The sequence below is a fragment of the Hyaena hyaena genome, unplaced genomic scaffold (genome assembly GCF_003009895.1).
Source record: "Hyaena hyaena isolate Hyena2069 unplaced genomic scaffold, ASM300989v1 scaffold_528, whole genome shotgun sequence".
Taxonomy (NCBI): Eukaryota; Metazoa; Chordata; class Mammalia; order Carnivora; family Hyaenidae; genus Hyaena; species Hyaena hyaena.
The window spans coordinates 222852-237482 of NW_024081158.1; the positions used below are offsets into that span (position 1 = coordinate 222852).

Consider the following 14631-nt stretch of genomic DNA (forward strand, 5'->3'; position numbering starts at 1 on the left):
ATCACTTGATTAAGCTATTCTACAAGGTTCTCAATCATAGTTGCTATTTTTCCTTTCCACAATCTATTCTTTGGAAGCCAATCTCTCAGGGAAAATGCAATTCCATTCCTTGGGAAGGAGTATCTGTACTATTATTTGGAATTTTCCTGAAAGGAAGAGGTCTTCCCCCCATTTATTTACTCAATTATTTATGTAAGGGGGATTTTATAACAATTCCTGTTATTACCTTACTCAAATTGTTCCAGTTTTGACCATTGGGAGCTTTCAAGTTGGGCTCTTCTGTTTCACATCACACAACCTATTGGCTTTTTCACTTCTTTGCTTTTTTGCACTACTTGCCAGGCCAATCTAGTATTTTCCTTGAGTGAGGTAACAGGGAATATATATACTGGTTCCAGTTACATAGCTCCCAAAACGCTTGGGATTTCCTAAATGATGTGAGCAGTAGGAGTATCTTTTGTTCAATTTAATCATTGACCCTGGTCCCCTAAAATCCCTTAGAACATCAGGAGAGATAGGAATCTTTTGTTCTAAGGAGGTGACTACTGGTGGCTCCTGGATGGGAACCAGTCACCAGAAAGACCAAACCATGATTAAAAGCTTGGAACTTTCAGCTATTCTGCAGAGGGGCTAGATACTGAGTTAATGACCTATGATGAGTATGTCATGAAACCTCCATGAAGATCCCCAAAGTGTTCAGGGAGCTTCTGGGATGGTGAACACATGAAGGTCCTGGGAGAGAGAATCGAAGCTCCATGACCCTTCCCACATCTCCTCCATCTGTCTGTTCCTGATTATACCCTTGTATTTTAAAAATCACATCTTTTTATAATAAATCAGTAATCTATTAAGTAAACAGTTTTCCTCAGTTCTATGAGCTGCTCTAACAAATTAATTGGGCCTCCAATTTATAGCCAGTTAGTCAGAAAGGCAGTTAACAACCTGGACTTGTTCTGGGCATCTGAAGTGGGAGACAGTTCTGTGGAACTGAACTCAACCTGTGGGACCTGATGCCATCTCAGGTAGCAACAGAATTGAGAAATTGTAGGACAACTGGTTGATGTCACAGAAAATTCCTTAACTTGAAAAAAACCACACAGTTGGAGACTAGAAGTTGGAGACTAGAAGTGTCAAGAAGTATAAATGAGTAGTAGTGTTAGAGTGAAAGAGAAACACACAGATATAGCATAGGTTTTCCTTTACACTCTGCGCGGCTATTTCTTCAAGGAATCCTGGATCTTTTTATTGGAGACTGGTATTTAGACACCAAGGTTTAGGCACTGGGTGTGCTTGTTACTACTGGGAGATTAGTATTTCTAAGTCCAATACATAACCGGGGGCTGGGATGGGTACAGTGGAATATTTCTAAGCCCTCTTAGCAGACAAAGCTGGAAAATATGTATGTATACTTACCTATATATGTATACATATTGGTCCATGTAATGTGTGACAAATAACGGGAAAGCCAAATACTGGACCACTGACTCTATAGGTGGTCCTGGGCTAAGTCCCAGAAGAGATGATTAATTGTATTAAAAAATTCAAGAACACTCAGGGACTCATGAATTCATAAGGGGAAATCATACTAGAATGAACACATTTCCACCTTCTGGTAGGAGTGGATCAGAGAATCCAGTTCACAAAGTATTTGGATTTTAGGGGTGCCTGGGTGGCTCAGTTGGTTAAGCACCTGACTCTTGTTTTCAGCTTAGGTCATAATCTCAAGGTATGTGAGATCATGCCTTGTGTTGGGCTCTGTGCAGAGCCTGCTTGGGATTCTTTCTAAACAAACAAACATTTTTTAAAAAAGACAAAATATTTGGATTTTAGGAAGGCATATAACAAAAACCTTATTCTTATGCGAATTATCTTTTCAGTACCCAGTAGTGCCAAGCACAATGGTAGGCTCTCAAATAAATGTTTGCTAAGTAAATTATAACAACTCTTTGCAAACCAGTGAGGTAAAGGAATATACTGGATGAGACAGAATCCAAAGTAAGCTCTAGATGCCAAAATAATAACTTGAGTCAAACAAAATGAAATTATTAGGAAGTTTTAAAATTCTTCACTGAGCTTTAAAAAAGTTTCTTCATCTATGTAAGTGTAAAAATTTTGGTTATACAACAATATGTGTGAAAAAGACTGGGTCAATTGCTAACTCAGAATCAATCAGGCTGAGATTGCAATTAGTCTGATAGAATTACAATTTCACCTGGGAAAGACTAGGAATTCATCAGGAAACCCTAAACTTGAGTGTTTCTAAGAATACATGGAGTGAGCAATCTGGATGATTGGCTCTACTTACAGGGATATGTAAATGTCCCTAGGGTGGTATCCAGGAATCGACATTTTCAGGAAGAATCTTCAGGTGATTCTGATGCTGGAGATACTCCTACCATACTATGAATAAGCCAAGATCAACTACAGAACTTTTGGGCCCAATGAAAAGAAAACATGGGCCCGTCATTCAAAACATTAATTTTAAGTCAGTGTTAGTGGAGCATTAAACTAAGTTTGGGGCCCTGTGACAATGCATAGGTTGTACACACATGAAGCCATTTATTATGCCCGAAGTTAATGATCTGCCACTGCCACTAAAGATTTTAAAAATTCTACTTAATTTACACTTAAATAGCCACACGTATACTTTATAAAAATTGGGGTGCCTGGCTGGCTCAGTCAGCTGAGAATGGAACAACTCTTCACCTCAGGGTCAGGAGTTCAAGTCCCACCTTTGGTGTAGAGATTACTTAAAAAGATTTTAAGTAAATAAAGAGCTACACATCGCTAGGGGTTACTATACTGGTTAATGCAGCTCTACAACGTTTTATAGTCTAGAGCTGTGTAAAAGAAAAAAAAAATCAACAAATACCTGCTTTGTGAGGTAACTGAAAGTAGCAGAGGATCAGGGTCATGCAATCTAGCTGGGACTTCAAGAGGCCATGTGGCACATGAGGGCCTAGTAAATTATGAAGGTTCCCTCCTAAGAAACTTTAATGTTTTGTTTTGTTTTTTTTTTTTTATTTCTAGGAGAGAGAGAGAGAGAGACAGCGTGAGCAGGGGAGGCAGAGAGAGAGGGAGTCACAGACTTTGAAACAGGCTCCAGGCTCTGAGCTGGCAGTCAGCACAGAGCCCGACGCGGGGCTCGAACCCACGAACCGCGAGATCATGACCTAAGCGAAAGTCGGACGCTTAACCGACTAAGCCACCCAGGCGCCCCCCCTCCTAAGAAACTTTAAAGCGAAGCCCAAGAAAAGCCATCTCAACTTTCTGGCACATGGGACAACTAGAACTTTGTGCACCAAGACAAATAGTAACATGGTCCCTTCTTTTTTCTTTTTTCAAAGTAAACTCTACTCCCAGCATGGAGCTCAAACTCATGACCCTGAGATCAAGAGTCATATGTTCCACCAACTAAGCCACCCACCTCTCCCTTCTTGAGAAGGGAAGGCTAAGGTGGTGCTAGATGTTAGCCCTCCCCACTGCTATCCATAGAGAACCAAGTTCTAGGTGCACCCAGCTGGCTTAGTCAGCAGGACATGTAACTCTTGATCTCGGGGTTGTGAGTTCAAGCCCCAGGTTGGGAGTACAGATTAAAAATAAAATCTCAAAACAACAAAAAAACCAAAATTCCAGTCACAAGAGGCCAGTGTCTATCCTGGTCTCAAATGAAGGACTCAAGAACTGAGCTGAATTCAACAATTTTTATTTTGCATTCACTATGGGACAGTACCATACAGAATGACCATGAGAGTCTAGAATGTTTGTTATTTGCACTGAGAAATGAAGATGGAGTGTAGGCAATGGCATCAGATTTACCTGGGTTCTAGCTCTGCCTCTACCAGAAAAGTTCAGTGTAATTTTAGACAATCTAAGACTTGGTTTCTTTCCTCTTCTGAAAATGTGGAAAATTTTACCTACCTCACTGGTTTTTTTCTGAGACTTGAAGATGAACATAAATCATTTAGCACAGCTTCTCCCCAATGAAGAGTTTAATAAATATGAGTTGTGAATAATCTGAATATACAATAGTAATCTGGTTACACTGAACTTTTGATCATAATTTAGCATCAAAGTTGCAAAAGGAATGCAACTCATTCCTCTTTTGAAGTAATTGCTGAGTATCTTTTTTTTTTTTTTAATGTTTTATTTATTTCTGAGAGAGAGAGAAAGACCGTGTGAGCAGGGGAGGGTCAGAGAGAGAGGCAGACACAGAATCTGAAACAGGCTCCAGGCTCTGAGGTGGCTGTTAGCACAGAGCCTGACACAGGGCTCGAACCCACGAACCGTGAGATCATGACCTGAGCCGAAGTCAGATGCTCAACCGACTGAGCCACCTAGGCGCCCCTGTTCAGTATCTTTTTTGTAGGAAGACTGTATGGGAAGTGGGCCTGATCTAGTATTACATATTCCTTACTTACATTACCTATATTACCTATACTTTCAGAGAATTGTTTTCTAACAAATAGTATTAAACACACATTTGGGTAGCACACTAAAAGTAGTTTCATTTGGATCGGGAAAGGAGTTAGATTTTTAAAGTATGCAAATTTCCTTTTGAATGTTCTAATACTCAGGTTCTGTTAAGAAAACAGCAAATAGGGGCATCTGAGTGGCTCAGTCGGTTACGCATCCAACTCTAGGTTTTGGCTCAGGTCATGAGGTCACAGCTTCATGGGTTCAAGCTCCACATTAGGCTCTGTGCTGGCAGCACAGGGCCTGCTTGAGATTCCCTCTCCTCTCTCTTTACTTCTCCCTCATTCGTGCTCTCAAAATATATAAACAAACTTAAAATTAAAAATAGGGGCACCTGGGTGGCTCAGTTGGTTAAGTGTCCAACTTCAGCTCAGGCCATGATCTCACAGTTCATGGGTTTGAGCCCCACATCAAGCTCTATGCTGACAGCTCAGAGCCTGGAGCCTGCTTCGGATTCTGTGTCTCCCTCTCTGTCCCTCCCCTGCTCACACTCTCTCTTTCAAATATAAATATTAAAAAATATTAAAAAAGAAATTACAAATAAACAACCATTCTCTCTAAGCAAAACAGAGAGAGAGAGAGAGAGAGGGAGAGAACAACAAAAAAAACAGCAAATAACAACAGATATTACATTCAAGATTGGTTAAATCTGCCTGATGGATTTTAAGGGTTGAAGGACAGCAGGATTGCAAAAACAAACCCTAGAAGTACTTGAGGATCATTTAAAATCCAACTGGAATAAGAGAAAACTTAAGTCTACCAACGAGATTCTTAGGGAGGTACTGATCCTACTGAGGACACACACAGAAAAATGGAAGTGCCCAACAATGTGGTTATACTAATGTCTGAAATAAAGAGTCATTTCCTCAAAGTCTAGAGACACTGTCAGAATGGATCTCAGGACTGCTTTGTTGTCATGCCTACCGAGACAAGATACGTAAGTTTATTTTTTAAGGTCTGTGAGGACAAGGATTCTCCCCCAAATCTGTTACATTAATTTTAATAAACACTTGCTATATGCAAAGTACCATGCTGTTTCTTCAACATCTAAAATATCTTCTTATAGCTCTATCAATCCCCTGCCTCTATGGGTTTTGTGCTAGAGAACTCAACTCAGGGGATTGGTCAGGTAAACCTCAGAGTTCGAAATCTCTTATTAAATCTCAGACTGTTAACAGAGTCAGTCCTTGGTTGGCAGATAATCCTTCAGTATATATGTCATATAAATTCCCAAATTATTCTTTCCACATACACAAATATATTTTAGGACACCTGATTAAAATTTTTTCAGTGTAGTACAGGGATCTTGTAAATTCACTCATGATCTATTTTTTTAAATGGCTAAAACACTGGACAGAAATTAGAGGAACTCTATTTTGGGTGTTATAAAGAACTCGTTAATGTCCAAGATATCTATCAATGTTTCCACTTGATTGAATAAAGATGTTCAGGCAGTGTTGGATATCTGGTTAGTACTTACAGTTTTTGACAGCATTACTGATGGAGTCCACCAGTTTCTTCAGAGTCTTCTGGTCCATGTCAAGTGTGGCTTCAACACACTGTAGAATTCTCAGGTAGCCTGGGTCCAAGCCTACCTGTCTTGGGTTGTCACTGATTCCACAGTTCATTACTCTATACCCAACAGAATGTGATCATGGCAACATTCCAGCAACCGCAGAAGGTTCTCAGGTGATTGGAAAAATATGCAACTACGGTTATTATTACCCAATACAAATGCAGTGATTCCATGAAAGTTACTGTCATCTGAAATATTACAGTAATTCCTTATCTTTTTTTTAGGGCTAAGCACCACTTAGGAGTGGTACTTGATATTCTTGTCATTTACACGTCCTCGGCACAAACTATAGTTGAAAATGTTTCCTTCCTGTCTGAACACATAATAACTAAATAAAATTATAAAGACCTTAGTCTTAAGTGGAAATATTTTTCCAGGCTATAAATAGCTCCTTCAAAGATTATATAACCTCCTTTAAAAACTCTAAGCACCTTCTCATGAGAAGGGACTTCAATCTGGGAGCTCCTAGAAAAATGTCAAACCGCACTAGTACCCCTCCAACTTCTGTATCTGACTGACTGGTAAGAAAGCCTGGTATAACTCTGCCAAAGCTGGCCAAAAGGGCAACTGTTCTAACTCTACTGTCAAATCCTAATACAGAGAACAAACATTTCCTAGTCTGTGTGCCAGCTTTCACTACAGGAAGGCAAGAAAATGTACTAAAATGATTTTGAGAATTTAGGACACAATATTCTTACAAATTGTAAATAAAATATAAAAATAAATTTTAAAATAAGGCAAATATAGGGCACCTGGCTGGCTCGATTGGAGAAGCGTGCAACTATTGGTCTTGGGGTCATGAGTTGGAGTACTATGTTGGGTATAGAGATTACAAAAAAAAAAATTTAATTAAAAAAATTTTGTAAGGAAATAAAATAAGGCAAATACAACTGGAACAAAAAAGCTTTCCCAAAACTTTTCTTTAGGAAACACTAGATGAGCATTCATTGAATTAATGAATGAATTAATGAAAACTGGTAATATTTTAAAAGTGTGAAGCCTGTCACTTAAGTCTGAAGAGTAACTGTTCTCAGTTTCTCTGAGGCTAGTCTATTATTTTCTATGAAATGAAAGAAAATTAGGCAATAGGTTTTTAGCACACCTTGACTGGAGGAATATGAACCTACACTCTGGATAAAGTCAAAGCCAATTCAGGACACTCTTATGGTATTTAAAACACCTAAGTATACTAAGGGCAACCAAATGAATCCAGAACAACTAGACTGAGAAAGTACTGAGAAAAATTCAATTTTTTGATTCAGACACTCATCAATTTTGTTGCAGTCACCTTGGCATCATTATCCAAATAACATGCCCTGTGTTTATAAAATTGGTATAAAATTATTGAAGAAAAAGGGTGGTTTGGTAGAAGAAAGCAGATATGTCAGTGACTTACATGTAACATTACCCTATCAAATTTTCTTCCCATACCTTATTAGAAAGAAGACTATCAAGGCTACCATCACAGAAGCAATCAAAAAGGTGTTTCCCAGACAGTCAACACAGTCTGGAAAGAATAGTTTTGTTTTTTTTTTGCCAGGTCACTTCTTCCTCAGTCTAATAACAGTTGCTTCTAATTCGATAATATTCTGGACCAGTGTGTTCATGACCAAAATTGATCACCAAATAACCTAATGAATTTATCTTTTAGTATTTTCTTGAACAATTCTAAGAAACTTCCTTTCAGATTAAAAGAAAAATGTCCCTCAAAACTTACTGTGTACTCAAGAGCATAAGGATATCTTTTAATTTTTTATTTATCTGCGAGAGAGAGAGAGAAAGAGATGGAAGGCAAAGAGAGAAGGGAGAGAGAGAATACTAAGCAGGCTCTGTCTGCACTGTCAGCACAGAGCCTGACACGGGTCTCCATCTCACAACTTCGAGATTATGACCTGAGCCGAAGTCAAGAGGTGGGATTCTTAACCGACTGAGCCACCCAGGTGACCCTATGTATCTTTTATTAGGAAAGAGTATGAAGCTTTAAGCATAAAATTTAAGGAAGTTTACCAAGAAATAAGATTATTTTTACAGCTAAAAACTTAGGGACCTGTCTTATCCACCTACCATTGAACACCTAGTAGTATTTCTTCATCTTTATAACTTTACTTGCAACTCAAAGGGAGCTGGTAAGAACAGAGCTATTTTTAAGTAAAATAGCTATTTATTCAGCCTCTTGTCATGCCAAAATGTTTTGTGCATATACCACTATAATTAGCACACCTTCTGTAACAGGCAAAATTGTACATCAAATTATATTTCATGTTACCTGATTATATAAAAATGTAAAGTGAAAATGATTTATCAATTCCTTTTAACATTACTAGTAAACAATTCAGCAGTAGATATGAGGCACAAAATCTTAGTAGAATATGACACAGGAAGATGTAATTCTTATGTAATTCTCACTTAACTTGTCATAATTTGTTATGAATATACAAAGACAAATTTCTAAAATGTTATATTTACTAAGATTCTGGCAATAGCTTTATGTAACAAGACACAGCATACCAGGCCTGCCACTCAACTTGTTTATGGTAAGTCTCAGCTTCAATATGAAGCTGTTTAAAAAAAAAAAAAAAAAAAATCAAAAGCCTACTTTTTTTTTTTTTTACACATGCTAAGTATCTTGGCAAGTATTCCATTAAACACAGTATGGAATTTAAGATAGCAAGAATAAGGAGTTAATAAAAGCTAAACACTGCAGCCTAAACAAAATTCATACAAAAATAAAATAACTATAACTGGTTACATAAAATTTTCCTGACTGGTTAAAACTAACAGTATAAAACATGCATTTTTGAATCTTTAGCTATCAAGTTCAAAAAGTACCAGTGTCTATTTGAAATGATTCCTCTCCAAAGCCAAAGTGTAGTCAAAATTAATTCAAATGTTATAACATATTCTAATGCTAAAAAACATTCAGTATTATTGAAGTGGAGGTAAATCCCAGAGCTTTTGGGACTTTGTCGTGCTGCAAAGGACTGTTACTCTGGTTCACTTAAAGCAGCAAATGACAAGAGTCCAAGGATGTCTAAGGGAAAGGCAAGACTGCTGTACCCAGCTCTGACCTCCCATGAAGCATGGCTACTGTGTCCACAAAAATAGGATGTGTGAAGATAAAAGGCACGCTATTCTGCTAGCTAAAGAGATAGCAAACCACCCACCTCCCCAGACCCTAAAAGCTCCTTCCCCAGGTAAATAGAAGTATATAAGGGGGAAAAATTAAAATACACTTATCTACAGAATAAGGATTCTGAAATATCAATGTAATCCCTATTTCAAAAATGTTAACTAGAGTCTTCTGGTCATTTCTAATTACATCTTAATGATATATCCAGATTCAATTTCTGTTGATTTATCATTAGATACTTCTGGTCAAAAATATTAACTTTATCCCCAAATATCTCAACCACTAGCACAACTGCAATGTATTATCTCCCAGCGTTGTTAAGCACTGGAAGAGAAAAACTAGATGTTCAAGCAGCAGGCAACAATGATGGCCCTTTCACACAGAGGCATCCGAGTGGCTACTGAATAGTCCAGGAATAATTCTAAAAACAAGAAAACTCATGCATTTTAGTAATTATGTCATAATTTTCACAGTTGAAATTTCCTTAAACATTGCACTTTCTTTATAAAGGAATCCTGATTTTTCTTAATGTTATGGTGAGTCGGGGCTTGAACTAGCAGCCTTCTTTTTCTTCTTCTTACTGTGTTTCTTATGCTTCTTTTTCTTTTTTGTTTTTTCCTGTAAAGAGAGTTCTCTGTTAGACATTTCTATAGGAAAATATGCAAGTCAAAAACCACTTTACCATGCTACTTCTAAGCTATTACATAATTAATTCAAACAATACACAAAACCAAGTAAACTATTCAGAACATTTTTGGAAAAGTCTAAATAATTATCATATGAGGATATATGAGTGTCTGCTGACTTTCAAAAAGATATGGAAAAACTCTTAAGTCATTAGCACATTAATGCAGCTTCCAAATGATATTTTCTACAGAAAAAAAAACTATGAATAATCATTATCAACTGCTGTATCTCATAATGTATCATTTCTAAAGGTGAAGTAATTGTAGTTACTGCAAAGAAGTCCTCACATCACAGCAAAACACAACTGTCTTTGTAAAATGACAGTTTTTGGAGAATACATATATTAAATCTGGTAATTTTTGGGTAAACAGGAACACAAATTATTATGTCCTGCCTAAACTGGTAACTGTTGCAGTTATTAGATTAACAACAACTAACTGGTACAAAATACTGATGTACAGCTGAAAAGTCTACTTAGCTTAGTAATAAAACAGATGCTTTCATTTTTTATAAACTTTTATTTAAGTTCCATGCCATACATGGGGCTTAAACTCACAACCCCAAGATCGATCAAGAGTCACACGCTGTACCTGCTGAACCAGCCACACATTCAGATGCTTGCTTTTTAGAGAAAAATGCCACTAAAGCCTAGAAAAAGTAGTCAGATTGTGACTGGATAGAGAGAGCTACAAGAACTCTGACTCTTTTGACTATTTCTGATGTAGAAGAGAAGGCAGAACTCTTTGAAACAGATACTTAGAAAAGTGGTATCAAAGGATAGGCTAGTTGTTGATATGCAAAAGAAAATAAAAAGCAAGAGAGGAGATGCATAAAGACAGCAAAAGCAAAGCTTCCTATCCATTTCCTTATCAACAAGAACTTCCCACAATTCCCTTGCCCCTCTCAAAGGTCTCTACCAGTTAGCAGCTCTAAGCTAACTTCCATCATTCTTTGCATGAAAAGATTAAGTACTGAGGGAATTTTATAAAATTCCCTGTATTTGACCCTTAAAAAAAAGTTTTGGGTATAGGTTACTTTTTTTTATAAAAGCATAGTTGACAACTCTCTTTTTAAAATACTTTTCTTATTGGCTTCCACGACACCTCAGTCTGCTGCTTTCTTCTGTCGCAAAGACCCCTTCAACTCCTGTGCTCGTTCTTTTTCCTCTGCTTGACCTTTCAAGGACCTTCTTCCTTTTCCACATGTTCTCTGTCTCTCATGCTTTAAACAGCACTTACATACCAAATATTCCTATCTAGTCCTCTGCTCTAAACTCAAGACTATGAGTTCTACCCGGATACCTAACAGGTATATCTAAAATTACCATAAAAAGTGCTTATTTTCCCCCTCCAAATTCTATTAGCTATCTTAGTAAATGGCACCTCTAATTTGTCCTTTTACTTAAGGCAAAGAAACTAAGCTACGTTTGACTCTACTCTGCCTTAACTCCATACTATGTTCAAAGCAGCAAGCCCTACCATCTAAGTCCAAAACATCTCAAATTCATCACACCAGTCCATCCCCACTTCCACTGAGATACGAACACCATTCCTTGCCTCTCTCTAATCCATCTCCTCTGCCACAGGATCTTAAAAATATAAAGCTGATTCAGGTCACTTCTTTGTTTAAAATACTCAAAACAGCCTCCCAAAGCATTCTGATTAAAACTCAAACACCCTGCTAAGTGATATGGCCTCTGCTTACTTCCCAACCTCACTGTATATGATTCCTCTTTATCTACTAGGTATAAGCCATGCTTAACCTTTCCATTCCTCAGACAAATCAAGCTCATTCCTACCACAGGTCCTCAGTTCTCTCTGCCTAGGATATTCTTCTTCTGATCTTCACATGGTTGGTTCCTTCTTATAAATCCTATTTCAGCTTAATTTTACTTCCTCAGAGAGGCTTTCCTTCCCCAAAGTCACTCCCTTACCTATCCTGTAACCCACTGTAACACTACTAACACCAATAGTGCCTGCATAAAGATGCTTAATAAACACATGCTAGCTGAATGCATGAAACAGTGTGGTATGCAAGTACAAATAAGAACTATCCCAAATTAACTAATGTTATGTCTTAATTACTCTGAACCAAAGACCAGGCAAATTTTTCACTCAAATTATTTTCCCATTCAGGAAAAAAAAAAAAAGTCCCTTAAATGTCACCTTGGTCTTGAAGTACAGAAAATGAGTCATATATTACCAGGTGAATCTATCAGGGAAAGATCCTCATTTAAAAATAATGGAGAAAAAAAATAAAAATAATGGAAATTCTGGGAAGGGGAAGTTACTCTCAAACCTACAAAAGATGCTGTTCTCATTCTTCTTCCACCTCTCTCTAAGAAAATGCTTTCAATGGCAATCACCCACACTTATGCTGAGTGCTCCTAAATTACTTTAATGATATGGTCTGCAATTACTCTTTGATAATCTGTTATCTACTTTCCCTAGGTTTGTCTGCTTCTCATTTGAATATCACTTCCATTTTCCTTATTCTCCTCGTCCTTCTTTCTCCTTTTATATTTCTCAATCTGCATAATAGTAGAGCTAGCTTTAGGAATGATCAAAAGAGGGGCGCCTGGGTGGCTTAGTCGGTTAAGCGTCTGACTTTCGCTTAGGTCATGATCTCGAGGTTCGTGGGTTCGAGCCCCGCGTCGGGCTCTGTGCTGACTGCCAGCTCAGAACCTGCAGCCTGCTTCAGATGCTGTGTCTCCCTCTCTCTCTGACCCTCCCCTGCTCACGCTCTCTCTCTCTCCCCTAGAAATAAATAAAACATTTAAAAAAATTAAAAAAAAAAAAAAAAAGGAACGATCAAAAGAATCATCTTTATTAGTGAATCATTTACGTTGTCACATTCCTGCTTTATTTTTTATTGCAGCCTGTGCTTATAGGCCTTTTCTTTTTCTGTTGTTACCAGGTTTGGCTGATTTGAAAGTAAGTACTAACTGAAGATGAGAGAATCACCACACTTACATCTCACATTTCATATTATAGCTTAAGAAAGTAAAAAAAAGTTTGAGTTTTCATTTCTAACAGCACTGAATATGGAATAAAATAAAATGAAATACTGAATAAAATACTGAAATGGAAACAGGACAGGTTTACTACTAGGATATTCTTCCTTTCTCGTAAGTCAACTTAACTTGCTCCAACCCATTAAGTAAAGCTGAACACCACACTTTTCCCTATAAATATTTAGCCCCAGTAAATGAAGTCATGCTTTATCACAATTCACTTTACATTAACAAAAAGAGCTACTGTCATGTAAAAAATATAAATGATACTTGCTATTACTTTTTCTCGTTCTTCACTGCTTTTCTTCTTTTTTGCTCGTACCTAAAAAGTTTGAATTTTTGTTGAGAAGACAAATGTGTAACTTATACCGATGACTTTTTTGCATTGCTTAATGTACCTTGCATCTTTAAAATTTATATGTAAAAAACATTTTGACAATCAAATGGCATTTTAAATGACTTCTTATACCTTATAAGTTATATCATAATGAGAAGTCAATGAGAAACATTTAAAGGAAAGAAAATTAATTTTTTTAATCTCTAGAGGGCTTCTCTTATATCCGTTTCAGCACCTAAAAAATAAAGCAGTGAGGTATAGTAGGTAAAAAGCTTAAGTCCTGAAATAAAACAGTCCAAGCTCTGAATCCTACCTCTGCTATGTATTATCCTCAGCTTCATCATCTGTAAAATGGAGAGAATAATAACCCCCAAGGGGAAGTGCCTGGAATAAGGTTAAGTACTTTTCTTACTATAGTGTTCAATAAATGGTAGCTATATGCATAGCTATATGCATATAAACCAAATGATTAACATCCTTTTAAGTAAAATTTATCACCACATTAGTACTTTATTTCAATCTTTTAAAGTGTGCTACATTGGATTTAAGACTAAACTGAAAGTTGCTAAAGCTCATATATATTTAATGTTAAATCCAAGTGTAACATATATTAACATAAGTGCTCTAGAGGACACTTAAGAAATTGTTTTTGTTGTTGTTGTTGTTTTAACAATAGGGATAGTAGGAACTGTGCCGTATCCACATTCTGCCAGACCAAGACATGCTGTCACGTGATATTCAGGGCAGCCCTGACACGACTTTGAGACAGGCTGCCAGGCATTCATGTAATGAACCCATTTATAATATAGAAGCTAAATTTGTTATGATATGAACACAAAGTATTTTGTACAGGGTTTTAAGATACAATGAATGTTCCAAAAATACAAATATCATATAAATATAGAAGACTGTATTTTGTTTCATTTATTCAGAGCTTTACTGAGAATTGTTCACCATTTTGGAAAATGCCATTGATGGTAACGCTACTGTACAGTTTTTGAAAGACTTATGTAATGTACCTGCTACAGCTTGAGTTTTGTTATGTCTTAAGGTGTGAGCACACTCAGCATTTATTCACTGAAATATAATTTAGTAAGATTATGCATTAAAATTTTCTTATATTTCTTTTAAAAATGTGTTAGGGGATATTAATATAAAATGTGTAGATGAAATCTATAATACATACATATATGCTGGCGGTTTCAATTCATTTCATTTCAATTTCATTATGGGGGGGCATTACAAAATACTGCTACAAAAGGGGAGCGATAGGCCCTATTTTACAAATGAGGAAACAAAATCGAAGAGAAAAATACTTTAAAGATGGTAACTTACAGACCTAACATTAACTAAACATGGACTCTTATTCTAATAGAATACAACAAAATCCAAGATAGGAATATCAGAGCTGA

General features: G+C 36.8%; 2 protein-coding genes across 7 annotated transcripts in view; both read right to left on the reverse strand.

Annotated features, from left to right (window-relative positions):
• The window catches only part of LOC120247486 (EF-hand calcium-binding domain-containing protein 1-like), a 24162-nt gene extending 17300 nt beyond the window's left edge, over positions 1-6862 (reverse strand). For 2 of the 3 annotated variants that reach the window (XM_039255436.1, XM_039255435.1), the window contains exon 1: positions 5957-6862. In XM_039255436.1, coding sequence (XP_039111367.1) covers positions 5957-6104 — 148 coding nt within the window. In that variant the 5' untranslated portion in view covers positions 6105-6862. The remainder of the gene's footprint in view (positions 1-5956) is intronic. The other variant, XM_039255437.1, reaches the window with a different exon arrangement.
• A 1331-nt stretch (positions 6863-8193) lies between these two features.
• The window catches only part of FAM133B (family with sequence similarity 133 member B), a 29442-nt gene continuing 23004 nt past the window's right edge, over positions 8194-14631 (reverse strand). For 2 of the 4 annotated variants that reach the window (XM_039255447.1, XM_039255445.1), the window contains 2 exons: positions 13163-13204; positions 8194-9800 (listed from right to left, as the gene is read on the reverse strand). In XM_039255447.1, the coding sequence (XP_039111378.1) occupies positions 9714-9800; positions 13163-13204 (129 nt within the window). In that variant the 3' untranslated portion in view covers positions 8194-9713. The other 2 variants (XM_039255448.1, XM_039255449.1) reach the window with 2 other exon arrangements.